Source organism: Eriocheir sinensis, chromosome 38, assembly GCF_024679095.1.
Source record: "Eriocheir sinensis breed Jianghai 21 chromosome 38, ASM2467909v1, whole genome shotgun sequence".
In the NCBI taxonomy this organism is placed as follows: Eukaryota; Metazoa; Arthropoda; class Malacostraca; order Decapoda; family Varunidae; genus Eriocheir; species Eriocheir sinensis.
The window spans coordinates 13,256,842-13,271,895 of NC_066546.1; the positions used below are offsets into that span (position 1 = coordinate 13,256,842).

Genomic DNA, 15,054 nt, shown 5'->3' on the forward strand with positions numbered 1-15,054 from the left:
TATTATTTCCGTCTTTTTTTTGGCTTTTTTTGAATTTCGTTTTGAGTGTTGTTTGCTTACTGAGTCTTCTTTTATACGATTTTTTTGTGTGTGTGCGGGTGTGCAGGGGGGGGGGGGTCAAGGAAAGTTATTTAGCGCTTTCTTTTTTATTGTTGTTTATGGAGTATTGAAAAGGGATTGATTCGCTTTTGTATTACTCTTCAGATTAATGGTTTAGTGATTTTATGCCAATGGTGTGTGTGTGTGTGTGTGTGTGTGTGTGTGTGTGGGTGTGGGTGTGGGTGTGTGTAGGCTGTCACATGTCAAGTTAAATCCGTGAAATTTGATTCGCATTTGAAATACCTTTTGTCAATCATTATCATTTTCACTATTATTATCATTATTACCATCGTTGTTATTATTGTTGTTGTTTTTATTGGTGCTGCTGCTGTTATTATAGTTATCGTCACTGTCGCTGTCCGTGTCATCAAAGTAATATAAACAAACACACTATAGAGTAATAACAATAATAATAACTGTAATAAATCCATCCCTGACCTCACGCGCGTTTAATTCGGACAAAAGCTCTGCACATAAATACCAAAACAGGACTGACTCAATGACTCATAATAAAATGTGTGCAAATGGCGGTTTAATCCCTTTTTTCATCAGCGCGGCGGAATATTTTGAATTTCCGCCCGCCCGCCACCTCCAGGCACGGTTGGTAATGCTGTCTGTCCCCTCGGCTGCGTCAGGGTTACCAACTTTACCCGGAATTCAAGGTTATGTGATTTATTTTGTTCATTGAGTTTGCTCCTTCCTCTGCTTCACTCTTCCCTCCCTTACTCATTTTGTTTCCTCCATCCTTTCTTTGTTTTCTTTTTTCCCTTCCTCCGTTTCTAATCTCGGTTATCCTTCCCTCCCCTTCACTTTCTTCTCTCTTTCTCATCTTCCTTCATTGCCTTCTTCCTTTCTTCCTTCCTGTGTTCTCTTTCCCTTCCTTCCTCCTTCCCACTCTTTCGTTCCTTTTATCTCTTATCTTCCATTCTTTCTGATCCCCGTCATCCACCCTTCCCTTAACTCCGCGCTCTCTTTTTTTTATTTGTCTCCTCCCTCCCTTCTCTTCTCTCCCTCTCCCTTCCTTCTTTCACTCTTCCTTCCTCACTTACGCTCCTCCTTCGTTCTTCTCCCTTTCTTCTTTTCTTTCATCTTTCCTTTCCTATCTCCCCACTGTTCTTACTCTCCTCCTTTATTGCTCTTTTATCTTCTTTTTCTTTTCCCCAAGCCCTACTTTAAATTGATCATATTCTCTCTCTCTCTCTCTCTCTCTCTCTCTCTCACCTGCTGCCACTCCACCCTCGTCGCCTCCTTCCGGTCCTGCTCCCCAAGCCGCATCTCGTTCTTCTCGATGGTCTGGTACACCTTGTTCAGCACGCGCATGAACTGGTGCTCGAAATCTGAAAAGCCGAGAAATGAAGCTTCGTTAGACTTTCCGAACCTGTGAAATGAAGCTTTTCTTTTTTTACAGTAAAGAAAGCAACTCAAGGGTTAAGATAAAAACAAAAAAGCCCGTTGAATAAGTAAAACAAAAAAGATCAGATAAATATAAAAAAAAAAAGCCCGCTGGTGGGGATTCGAACCTGTAAAATATTATTTTTTTATTAGGTCTACGTCTATAGCGCCAGTAGGCTTGCTTGAGGGGCTTGGATGGTAGTCGGCCCCAGCCCGTATTGGCGCAGGCAGGTGTTTCTAGTTGCACCATCTTCTCTTCGCTCATGTTGCCCACCGGAACTCGTTCTTGATTCACTTGGACCGTTTCTTCTAGAGTCCGGGTTGATGGGTGGTCTTCAGGACAGCATGTGGCTAGTTTTAAGCCACTCGGCAGTGACTGAAAAATCCGAGGTGGTAGAGTGGAGATTCGAACTCGCATCGTCCATCTCGCGATGAATGTGGGCCCAGCACGCTACCACTTAGCCACCGCCTATGTTAGGTTAGCGTTCGAATGCGTATGATGAAGTTTCGTGACACTTTGCACACTTAAGTTTTCCGACTGCACTTTTCTCAAATTGGTTTCCTTCACAACTTTTCAGTTATTCAAAGGGAAGAATTAGATTTGAAGCTTTTTGTGCTTTGTGAAGCTTCGAACACGTAAAATGAAGCTTCCAGGACCTACTTTTTATTTTTTTCTTCTCACAATTTTCATTTTTGTTCAAGAAGGTGAATTAGACGAATATTTTTCTTGATTTTTTTTCTTCTCGTCTCTTTTCTTTGTTTTCCTTTCATTGTTCAACGCAAATCAGAGAGGACCTAAAAGCTTCTTCTCTCTTCTTTTCACCTTTTCCTGATTTTCCTTCTCCTCGTCTCTTTTCTGGTTTTCCTTACATTGTTTTATGCTATTCATGAAGTCAGAGAGGACATCTTTCTTTTCTCTCCTTTTCATCCTTTTCATCTTTTCCTGGTTTTCCTTCTCCTCGTCTGTTATCTTGGTTTTCCTTACATTGTTTTTACGCCATTCATGAAGTCAAAGAACCTAAAACTTTCTTCTTTCTCCTTTTCATGTTTTCCTGGTTTTTCTTCTCGTCTCATTTCTTGGTTTTCTTCATTGTTTTTACGCTATTCATGAAGCAGGAGAGAACTTTCAACTTTCTTCTTTCTCTCTCCCTTTCATCCTCTTAATAAACGCTTCGTGGAAACACACTAACAAAAAGGAGGCAAGTACATTTTACCGTAACGCTGATTAATTTGCAAATTGTGAAGTGCCCGGACTCATAATTACGTACTCGGTCGTTCGCTATATTATTTTTTTAATGATGCATGGAACCTCAAATACATTTTTCCCCAAAACTCTCTAATCAGGAAACAAAATATTTAAATCACAGTGCTAATATATTTTTTCACTCGCAACTGTGAATAATTTAACAACCCATGCATTGACAGAATTATTATTATATTTTCTAGTTAATTAGGTATCGGGTATTTGGTAATATTTTAAGACCCACTACAATATATATACTTTAACTCAGGGGAAATATTGGCGCGGTGTTAATTGAAAAGTGTGTGAGTGAGAGGGTAGTTTGGGGAGGGTGTGAAGTGGCGGGGGGGGGGAAGGGGGGGGTGATGGTGGTGATGGTGATAATGGTGATGGTCATGGTGATGGGAATGGTGGTGGTAATAATAATGGTAGTGGCGATGATGGTATTGGTAGTGAAGTTGATGGGGATGGTAATGAAAGTAGTAGTAGTAGTAGTAGTAGTAGTAGTAGTAGTAGTAGATCAACAAATAACAACAGCAAGTAACAACAACAACAAATTAGAAGATGATGAAGAAGAATGAAGAAGAAGAATGAAAAAAAAAAGAAGAATGATGAAGAAGAAGAAGTAGAGTGAAGTAGATGAGTCATAGTGTTGTTTATAAAAAGTGATGGTGATTCTGGTGGTGAGCAATGGTGATGGTTGGTGGTGCTGGTGATGGTTGTGGCGGTGGTGGTGGATGCAAAAGGACGTGGGAATGGAGGAAAAAAAGGAAAACTACATCGACGCTGGAGGTTGTCACTGCAGCAAGAGCCGTTCAGACCATTTGTAAAACTCGCGGGAAAATGCTGTTAAAGTTTGTAAAAGTTCAAACGACTGCCTTTTCAATATTCTTGCCGGTATTTTGAGCCTTTGGGTATCGCTTTGAAGGTCATGTGTGTATATATAGATGCCTAACATTTTTACACACGATTTGAATATAGAAAAGAAATATGAGAGGAGAAATTAAAGAAGAATATGGCCTAAAATCGATCAGCGGGCGTCTACGTCGGAAGAAAATGTCATTCAGTAAGACTTTTGACCTTATGAACTTTGTGAAACTGACAGAATATTCACTTTGGCGAAGCATTTTGAAACCCATTGAAAAAAAAAAAGCTCTAGTGGATATTGATAGACTCCCCCATGCTTCACACACACACACACACACACACACACACACACACACACACACACGTACACACCTTGCGTCTTTTCTTTCCTCCACTTCTTCCTCACTTCATCTTTCCTTCTTAACTTTATTCCTTCTCCCTCTCTCCCTCCCTCCCTTCCTCCATCACCCCCCCCCCCCCCAGCACACCTACCCGTGGTCTGGGAAGGGATCTGCGTGGTGCCCGGGGTGGTGGTGGGGGTCGTGGGGGTGGTGGTGGAGGTCTCATTGTTGGGCGGCTGCTGGGAGTGGTGGCGATGGTGGTGGAACCTGGGCGACACGCTGAAGTGGTCCACCGACTCCACCTCCGTCATGTGGAGCTTCTCGGGGCTGAGTGGAGTGAGCTTGACGCCTCGTTCTGGCCTTAGATCCTGAAGGGAGAGGGATGAGGAGGAGTTAGAAAGGAGAGCGTTAAGTAAGAAGAATAAAAAGAACAGAGCAAGATCTACACAAACACAAGGACAGGGAGAGTAAAGAACAGAACGAGATATAAATAAACAAAAAGACTTAGACGAACGTTAAGTAAGAGGGGGAGTGAAGAACAGAACAAAATCTAAATAAAAAGGACAGGGAGGGTAAAGAACAGGACAAGACTTAATAAAACAGGACTTAGAGAGAAAGACCTTACATAAGAGATGAAGAGTAAAGAAGTAGAGTTACTGATACAAATGAAAAGAAAATGAAGAGGTGGAAGGAGGGAGAGTAAGTAAAGAACGAAGATTAGCCGATACGACATGAAAAGGTTACTGAGGATGAGAGGGAGATCAAAGAAGGGAGAGTTACTGACGGACATGAAAAGGTTACTGAGGATGAGAGGGAGATCAAAGAAGGGAGAGTTACTGATGGAAATGAAAGGCTTACTGAGGACGAGAAAGGGAGAGTAACTAAAGCAGGGAGAGTTACTGACGGACGTGAAAAGGTTACTGAGGATGAGAGGGAGATCAAAGAAGGGAGAGTTACTGATGGAAATGAAAGGCTTACTGAGGACGAGAAAGAAAGAGTAACTAAAGCATAGAGAGTTACTGACAGGCGTGAAAAGGTTACTGAGGACGAGAGGGAGATCAAAGAAGGGAGAGTTACTGACGGACGTGAAAAGGTTACTGAGGATGAGAGGGAGATCAAAGAAGGGAGAGTTACTGATGGAAATGAAAGGCTTACTGAGGATGAGAAAGGGAGAGTAACTAAAGCAGGGAGAGTTACTGACAGACGTGAAAAGGTTAATGAGAATGAGAGGGAGATCAAAGAAGGGAGAGTTACTGACAGACATAGAAGGGTTACTGAGGGCGAGCAAGGGAGATTAACTAAAGAAGGGAGACTTACTGATATATGAAATAACTACTGAGAACGAGTGAGAGACATGAAAAGGTTACCGAGGATGAGAGAGAGAAAGAGAGGAGAGTTAAAAAGAGTTAGTGAGGAAGGGAGAGAGAATTATTGAGGGAATTCCTGATCGAGAGAGAGGGAGAGTTTTGAAAGAAAGAGGGACTTTCTTTCTAAACTAAAGATGTAGTTAGCGAAGGGAATAGAAAAGAGAGAAAGAGTTACACAAAGAGACAGAGAAAGAGGAAATACAGACAAACAAACAGACATAGACAGATACATAATGACAGAGAAAAACAGACAAACGAAGAAAAAACTAAACTAATTAAAGAAAGAAAAATACGAGTGGAAGAAAATGAAGGTACAGAATAAATAAATAAAGAACCAAAGGAAAGAAAGCAGAGAAGAGGAGAAGGAAAGCCGCAGAAATTGGAAGAGTAAATTAAAAACAGCGAGAAGAAAATTGAGAGAAAATTCACTGCAGTGGAAAATGAAGACGAGGAGAACCGAAAGACCGGACGAACGAAGATGGAAAAGAGGAGAAAGAGGGAAGAAGAGAGAAACAAATAAAAGAAAGAGGAGGCGAAGGTTAAAAACTAAGAGGCGGGACGATAACTTTAAGGAGAGAAGGAAAGTGGAGGAGAAAATTAGGAGCGAAGGAAAGGAAGGAGAGAGACGAAGGAGAATGGAGGGAAAAGAAAGTGGGAGGAAAAGTTTAATGGAAGGAGTTGAGGCAGAGAAATAGAGTAAAGAGAGAGAGAGAGAGAGAGAGAGAGAGAGAGAGAGAGAGAGAGAGAGAGAGAGAGAGAGAGAGAGAGAGAGAGAGAGAGAGAGAGAGAGAGAGAGATGAAAAGAAATAGAATAAGAAATGATAAAATATTAGAGGATTTGTGAAAACCCAAAATGGATGGAGGAGAATTCAGAAGAGGAAGTGGAGGAGGAGGAAGAGGAGGAGGAGGAGGAGGAGGAGGAGGAGGAGGAGGAGGAGGAGAGATACCACGAGACGACAGAAAATAGAAGTGACAATGACGGTGAGGAAAACGGAGGAAAAGAAAACGAAAAGGAGAGAGAAAGACGAGAAAATATGTAAAATGGAAGCAATATTGTGAGGTACGTGGACGGGATATTTGAAGAACAGAAGCAGAAGCAAAAGAGTAAGAAGAGAAAGAAGAGAAAGAAGAAAAGGAAGAGGAAGAAAAAGAAGAAGAGGAAGAAGAAGAAGAAGAAGAGGAAGAAGAGGAGATAGAAGAAGAGGAAGAAAAATAGGAAGTAAAGAAAGAAATGAAGAAAAAGAGGAAGAAAAAAGTTAACAATGATGATGACGATGACAAAGAAAAGGAGAAACAAAAACAAAACAAAAAACTAAAAAAAAAAAAAGAAAAATGAACAACAAAAGAAAAACGGTAAAAAAAAAGACAAGTCCAGGAAACAAACAAAGGATAAACACACACACACACACACACACACACACACACACAAACACGCACATCTCCATCCCCCCCCCACCCCACCCCGCCACAGCAACACCTTCACTTTCGTTTCTCCGCATTCAGGTGACCATCAGGGCCGAGCATTAATTAACCTTTTTTACCTGCCGCCCTCAGGTACTTAATTATGGCTCAATACCACCCGCCGGACCGCCAATGAATCACACTTTTTTATATTTTTTCCGCATGGCATTTCGATTATTTATGAAGTCACGGTTTGGTTTTATGATGATGGGTGGTTGAGGTGGGGGAGGAGGTGTGTAGAGGAGGGGTGCTTGCGTGTGCGTGAGTGCGTGTGTGTGTGTGTGTGTGTGTGTGTGTGTGTGTGTGTGGGCGTGTGAGTTCTCCATTTCTTTTCTCCGTATTATGCTTATATTCTATTTTTTCTTCTATTGTTATTTCTTCTACGTAATCTCTTTTGCTTTTTCCATCTCGTTCTTTCATATTTAATCTCCATTCTCTCTTCCTATTCCCTTCCTGGTATGACCTTTTGTGGTGTTTTCATTTATCTTTTCCTCTTTTTTTCCTCTATTCTGTTTCTTTGACCTCTTTATCTCCTTCATTCTAAGCCTCTAAGGGATGGCCGGGTTGGTTCCTGTGACCCTGCAAACCACTTCACAAGAATGCAAATCTTTAACTAATCCAACTTCCTCAAATTTATGCATTTATATTACATTCAACATTTTTCCTCTTCCCAGATGCTAGTTGTATACAAAGGGCTAGTCCACCACTGTATGAAGCATGTATCCTATGTATGTGAGTGTATGTGTGTGTATGGGGGGGGGGCACTCACACAGGTCTATTGGACAGTGGATTCAAAGGCTAACTTCTCATCAACTAACCTCCTCTCCTCAATGACTATCTTCTACCCCTTGAATCCCGCCGCAATATAACTTCCCTTGCCAATCCTTTATCGCTATGTCCATGCTAACTTAACCTCTGCACACACACACACACACACACACACACACACACACACACACACATGCTCCCCCTTCCCCCCAACCACATAAACACCCCAACACTCACATTCACATGCACATTCTTATCCTCCTGGGCCTGGGCGGAGGACTCGAAGTGGAGGAACACGAGTTTGGACAGCCAGCCGAGCACCACAAGTCGGACCAGGCGCGGCACCTCCGTTCCCCTCACGCCGCGGTGGTGGATGTTGAGGGTGAGCACGGACAGCCCCGACGCGAAGCTTACGAGGCAGATGGTGACGCCGTAATACATGCCTGGAGTAGAGGAGAAAAATGTGAATGAACGGTTAATGAATGGTAAGTGTAAATGCGATGCTATATGAATGGTCGGTGTAAATATAAGTGTGAATGAATGGGTGATGAAAAGTGTAATGGTAAGTGAATGGTAAAGTTGTGAATGATTGGTGGATGTAAATATATTGATAAGTGAAAGGTGTTTGTTAGTGTAAGGGGAACTGAGCGGCTAGTGTATTATGTAATGGTGAATGATTGCTTGATGTAAATGTTATGATAAATGAAGGGTAAGTTTGTAAATGAATAGTGGATGAAGAGAAGGTGAGGTTAGGAGGCAGAGGCATAAGGTTAGGATAGCGAATCAAGAGAAGGGATAGCGGAGAGGAGAGGGAAGAAGTTTGAGAATGAGTGGTGGAGTGCGTGAAGCTGAGGTTAGGAACAGAGGAATAAGGATGGGACAGGGAATGGAGAGAAAGAATGACCAAACATGTCACCCTAACCCTTCTAAAATCAAGGACGTTTTTCTTATCTTTATAAAACTGAAGACGTTTGGAAAGTTTCGTTTAGTCGGCGCAACATCTGTGAACAAAAGACGTCATCCAAATCTTTCCAAAACTAAAAGAAATTATCCTGATCTTTCCAACATTAAAGACGTTATGATAATATTTACCTTAACTAAAGATTAAGATAAAGGCTTTGATTTTGAGGAGATTAAGATAACGACTTTAGTTTTGAATAAATATGATATCCCTTCTTGTTTTTTTTTGGAAGGATTATGGTATCTTCTTTAGTGTTGGAGAGATAAGGATAAGGAAGAGGTAGAGATGAAAGGGCCGTGAAAATGGATGAAAGAGTAAGAGGAAATGAAGATGAAGAGAAGGAATAGAAGGATCGAGGATGTGAAAGGTATAAGAGATAACTGGATAAATGAAAGGAAAAGGGAGGGAAGGGGAGGAGAATTTGGGGCGATTGGCAATAAAAAAAGATTTAATCAAGGGAAAGGAAAGGAAAGAGGAGGGAAAACGAATTTCAACGAAGGGGAAACCAAAGGAAACGAAGGGAGAAAATGGGATAACAGTAGTCGTTTGAGTTCAGCTTTTTCTTCATGTCTGTTAACTTTTTCGTATACCCACAAGAAGGGAAACAAAAGGAGGTAAAAAGCAGGAAATAAGATAGCAGAAATGGATTTAGATAAGTGGAGGTTTTCTCGATCAGTTTGCTCCTACACTCAAGACTCTTACAGCGAATCTCAAGAAAAGAAAGGCGAAGGAAATGAAGACAGTTAGTAGAATAGGGAAATGGGTTTAACTGTTTTCTTCTTCTATCACCTTGCTCCTCACTCAAAACATTTCTCTTAGCGAATTCAAAGGAAGGGAAAACATAGAAATTGAAGGTAGGAAACACGATGACAGTAGTTATTTTAGTTGAACTTTTACTCCGTCTATCTTTAAACTTGTTCCCAAACTTACGATTTCTCTTACAACGATAGGAAAATAAGAGCAATGAAGACAGGGAACAGGAAAACAGTAGTGGTTTAATTTTATCGTTTTCTTTGTCCACTAACTTGTTATTAAATTCAAAACGCCTCTCACAGCACCGTTGCCAGATTGTCGTACTCAGAGCATAGTATTTACCGGTTTCTGACGCCTAACTATTGCCAAGAAACATCAGAATTTAACTCTTTTAACGATAACCATAAATTAGTTTCGTTATTGGAGCCCAGAAGACAGTTTGGTGTAGGAAGTCGGGAAATATAATCGGCTGAGTTCGACAATCTGGCAACCTTGTCTCACAGTGATATCAAAGGAAGAGAGAAACACCGGAAATGAATACAGAAAACGGGAGAACAGAAATAGATTTAGTTCGCCCTGTTTTCATATTCATCACTTGGTCTCGAACTCAAATCTATTACAGTGAATTCAAAGGAAAGGAAAAAACAAAGGAAAATGAGAGCAGGACACAGAATAACAGACATAGATTCAGTTCACCGTTTTTCTCTTTCAAATTTTCAACTATTTTTCAACTAACTAAACTAACTAAAGGAAGGGAAAACAAGGGAAAAAAAGACAAAAAAACAGGATAAGAGAAATGTGTTTAATTAATCTTTTTCTTCATCTACTTATTAACTCATTCCAATATTCAAAACATCCCTTTTAATGGAAACGAAGGCAGGAACTAGGATAACAGAAATGGGTTAGATTCAGCCTTTTCTTCACGAGTCTATTAATTAACTCGTTCCCAAGCCCTACCACTTATCCTGATCCTGCAACATATCCGACAAGGGACGGCGAAGGGCAAAGGAGAGATCAAAACAAGCGAAACAGAGAGAAGCCGAGAGAAAGGGGAGCTGGAAACGTAGATGGGTGTGGGTTAGTACAGAGGTCTTATTCGTTTAGTTATTCATTCCCTCATGCTTGAATAATATATAATAGCGTGTACATGTCAGAGGTACATGGGGAAGGAAGGCCGGTGAAGGGGCGGTTAGGGATGAGACGCGGAGGGAAAGAAAACGGGTGGAAGAGACGGTTCGGGTAAGGAGATTAGCCTACGGATTTTACCCTCCGTTATTATTTTTATTTCTACGTTATTTTTTTTTTAAAGAGATGGATAGTAAAAGTAGAAGTAGCAGTAATAGATGTAGTAGTAGTAATAGTAGTAGTAGAGAAGGGAGAGATAATGTTTTCGTATACAGATTATCCTAATGACATTTTATTCTATTATTTTAACTTCTACATTAGTTTTCTTAAGAGACGGATAGTAAGAGGATGCAGTGGAGATAGGGAGAGAGATTTCGTATACCAATCACCACGTTGACGTTTCCTTTTCTTAATATCATGTAATAATCTATGTATATTGTTTTTAGAAGGCACGGACAGTGGATGGGTAGAGGATGTAATGGAGGGAGAAGAGGAGGTGAAGTCTTGTCTATATGTAGTGTCTTCTTTAATGTAGCCTATTTGTGTGTCCCAGTGGTTGTAATTATTAGCTGGGTGGTGGTGAAGGAGGGGCGGCGAAGGGCAGGTTAATTAAGGGAGATGGTGTTTCCTGAGGTCGCGGGTGTTTGTGAGACTTCATTTGGTTAGTGGCTTGGTGTCTTTGGTTACGCGGTCGCTTGCTTAATTTATCTTACCTTATATATTTACCTGCTTGTCTTTCGTTTCCTTTGTTCACTTATTGTTTGTTTACCTTTATTAATTTTCTATATTCTTCTATGTCTTTCTTTGTTTAATTTATCTTTCGTTTTCTTTGTTCCCTTCCCACTGTTTATATACACCTATTTTTTCTACGTTTTTCTCTATTTACTTCTCATTTTATCCCTATTTTTAAACTTGCTTAATTTAGTAGGTTTGTTATTTGTTTTGATTTACCTGATTTCTTACTTGTATATTTGTATTTCTGTAATTTCATATGTTTGTCTATTTATCTGTCTGTTTATCTACTTGTTTATGCTTTTAACGTAGCAGGGAGGCAGTGGTTTCATTTTAACGTTTTCTTTGTCCACTAACTTGTTATTAAACTCAAAACGTCTCTCACAACGATATCAAAGGGAGAGAAAAACAACGGAAATGAATACAGAAAACAGGACAGAAATAGACTTAATCCACTCTGTTGTTAAATTCATCACTTGGTCCCAAACTCAAAAAAGTCTATTACAGTGAATTCAAAAGGAGAGGAAAAAAAACAAAGGAAAATGAGAGCAGGAAACAGAATAACAGACATAGGAAGGAAAACGGACCGACAAGAGACATGGTTTGGGTACACAGATTAGCCTACTGATTTCTCCCTCTTATCATTTTCATATATCTTGTATTTCTATCATCGGTCAACGAACATATTCAACTACAATACAATAGCGACGTCGTTATGCTCATGGTCTTGATTAATTAAACCCTCTATTTACTTATTTACGTATTCATTTGTTCTTTATTTTCCAGCCAATTCCACTTGATGCTTATTTCTTAAAAGACCGCGATGATGAAGGGAGGAAGAGGGGAGCGGAGGAGAAGGACGAAGAGGGGAGCGGAGGAGAAGGGCGATGAGGGGAGGAAGAGGGGAGCGGAAGAGAAGGGAAGAGGAGAAAAAGGGTTTATTTAATTTAACTCGTTTAATAACTAATGAACTGATTCCTCTAATAACAGACTCGACTACCTTCATTTCGTCGACTCTGATATGTACTAATGTAATAACTCGACTTTGTTCATCTTGTTTCCCAGTTTATTCACTTCTACTATTATGTATCTATATATTTCACTTTCTCTTTATTTGTTTATAGTCTCATTATTGATATATTTAATTTTCTTTTCTGTTTTTACCTTCATTCCTCGAGGCTGACATTCACTAAGATAATGACTCACTTTTACCTTGTTTTCTTGTTTATTCACTAATTCATATACCTGTCTTGTATTCAACTTATCAATATATTTCATTCTATCTTTGTTTATATTTCCATTCATTCATTTATGCACGCCACGGAGGGAGGGTGTGCAAGGAAGGTGTGTGTGTGATATCTATTTCCGTGCACATAATACTATCTTGTTTCCTTGCTTATCCATTAATCCGATTACTAATACATTCTAGTCATCGATATATTTCATTCTTTCTTTTTCTTTCGTTCAGTTATTCACGCCAGGCAGGAAGAAGGGTATGCAGGGAGGGGGAGTGCTTGTGAGATCTATTTCCGTGTACACTTTGTCTAGTTTCCTTTCTTGTATACTAATTCGTTAACTTGATATTTAATTTATCGATACATATCATTCTTTCTTTGTTTATATTTTCATTTATTCACGCCACGTAGGGAGGGAGGGTGTGCAGGGAGGTGTGCAGGGAGGGGGTGCACGCCTGTTATCTATTTCCGTGTACATAATCCTTGGCAATAAAAAGGGAAAACATGCCTGACGGAGGGGAAGGGCGAGGTGTGGGCGAGAGGGCGAGTTTGTTGGGATGTTACTGTTTGTGTTTGTGTTGCTTGTTTGTGCTTCCATCGGCGTGAAAATATGATTGATTCCTGAGTACACGCCTGGCGGAGGTAAGGGGAAGGGGAGAAGTGAGAAAGATTTATAGTTGTAATAATAATGATAATAATAATAATAATAATAATAATAATAATAATAATAATAATAATAATAATCCGGGTACTTTCACGGTCTTCAAATTCCAGGCAATTGTTTCAAGCTGTCGTTTTTCGGGGGATTAAAAGTTTCGGTTTGCATGAATTTGGACTTTTGAACTTTCTGACCAAGATTATTCGGATTATTTGACTTTTTCACTTAATCTTATTCTTAGTTTTCTTTAATCGTGCTTCAAAGTAATCTTTAATCGTGCTTCTCAGTACATTTGAGCATAACACAGTTTTCTTATCGTGTCTGAGGAAAGTGGAAGATATAACAGGGAGCTACAGTACGATACAGGTGTGCAAAAATAAATAAGCTTGGGAGTGGTATGTTTATCTAATCTATTTGTTTTACGTTCAGCCTCTGGTACCAGTAAGCTATCTTGATCGGCCCCACCCTATTATGGCGCAGGCAAGTTTTTTATAGTGGCGCCATTCTGCTGCATCTTGCTACACTAACCTGTTCAAGAAAATCCTACTGGCCACCATCAAAATATAGACCTCGTTGATTTCATACGGCGGCAATATATCAAAGGGGCCTATCTTTCCTCAAAATCGCACACTGGACGTTGTTTCTAATGTATATTTGGTCCCTTTCCTGTATTTCAAGCTGGAAACATTTGTAAGCAGACTTCGACGGGGGAAATAGAGGAGGGAGAGCGCGGAGGGGAAAAACGAGAGAGCGAGAGCAGAATTTTTAGCATCAGGATAAATGTATTCGCTGTCTGTTTGTTCACGTCTTCATCTGTTTTCCGTTAGACGCGTTTCACAGCGAGTATTTTCTCCCTTCAGTTACACAACCAGTCCTGAAGGGGGCGTAACGGGACAAGCGGGAAGAGAAATGATTTACATGGAGAGTACCTCGCCTCTTACGTATGCATTTAAATCTGAGTATTCGTTATTTATTTACAAACGCATTCAATCCCATCAGTTAGACCCAACCTGTTTTGAAAGGAGTGACGGGAAAAAGGGAGAGAAAAACATATGAATGATACGATGTCGTTTTATCAATTTTTCTTTGTATCATTTATTTACCCACGCATTCAATCCCTTTAGTGAGACATATCCTATTTTGAAGGGAATGCCACGGGAAAGGGGAGAAGCGAAATTATATATATTGATCGTTTCTAAATCAAGACTGTCATTATTTTTTTTTAACATTGTATTCAACCTATTTTTTAAGGGAATGTCACCTAAAAAACACTAGGGGGAAATAAAATACGGATGGTAGCTCTTTTTAGCATTGAAGTGTTAGTGGTCGTAGAGGGAGAGTGTGTAGAGTGTTCGTAGAGAGAGAATGTAGAGGGAGGGAGAGAGGCAAGAGAGAGGCATCCTTTTCCCTCTCTCTAGAACCAAGTGTATATTCATTTACCTCGCAAGCACGTACTCCATAAACATTACATCTGAGAAGACACACATGGGAGGGACGGAGAGCGAGGAGGAGGAGAGAGAGAGGGAGAGGAGAGAGGAAAAAGAGGGACCGTGTCAAAGGGAAGGGGAATTGAAATGATCTGTTTTGCGCGACCTAAATTTATGTTAGTATGGTGTGTTCCTTTGTGCGTCTATTTATGGAAACAATGCAATCTATAGAACAGGGGAAGGAGCGAAGGGAGGGAAGGAAGGTGATGAGAGATGTGATAGATAGATAGACAGGTAGATAGATAGCCCGACAAAGTAAAAAAAAAAAAAAAAAAGCAGGGGTGAGGGGGGAAAGGATTAGATGATAGATAGAAAGACAGACATACAAAGAGAGTAAATAAATGTTTCTTCCCCCAACGTAACATTCACACCTCTGCTCTCAACACCCACACAAACACAGGGATGAGGGGCAGAAGGAAGATGTGACGAAAAGAGATGTGAAAATAGATAGACAGACAGACAAGGAGAGAATTCATAAATGTTTCTTCCACTCAACGCAACATCCACTCGTCTACTTCGAACACCCACCCCGGCACACAGGTAAGGGGGGGGGGGGAGGAGATGAAGG

At 40.4% G+C, this 15,054-nt stretch overlaps 1 protein-coding gene across 1 annotated transcript in view; it reads right to left on the bottom strand.

Annotated features, from left to right (window-relative positions):
- LOC127008684 (neuronal acetylcholine receptor subunit alpha-10-like) overlaps nucleotides 1-15,054 on the bottom strand; it is a 110,968-nt gene that overhangs the window by 5,139 nt on the left and 90,775 nt on the right. Inside the window, exons 8-10 of the mRNA XM_050881003.1 lie at nucleotides 7,773-7,978; nucleotides 4,091-4,307; nucleotides 1,321-1,436 (exon numbers count right to left, since the gene is read on the bottom strand). Of these exons, the coding sequence (XP_050736960.1) occupies nucleotides 1,321-1,436; nucleotides 4,091-4,307; nucleotides 7,773-7,978 (539 nt within the window). The remainder of the gene's footprint in view (nucleotides 1-1,320; nucleotides 1,437-4,090; nucleotides 4,308-7,772; nucleotides 7,979-15,054) is intronic.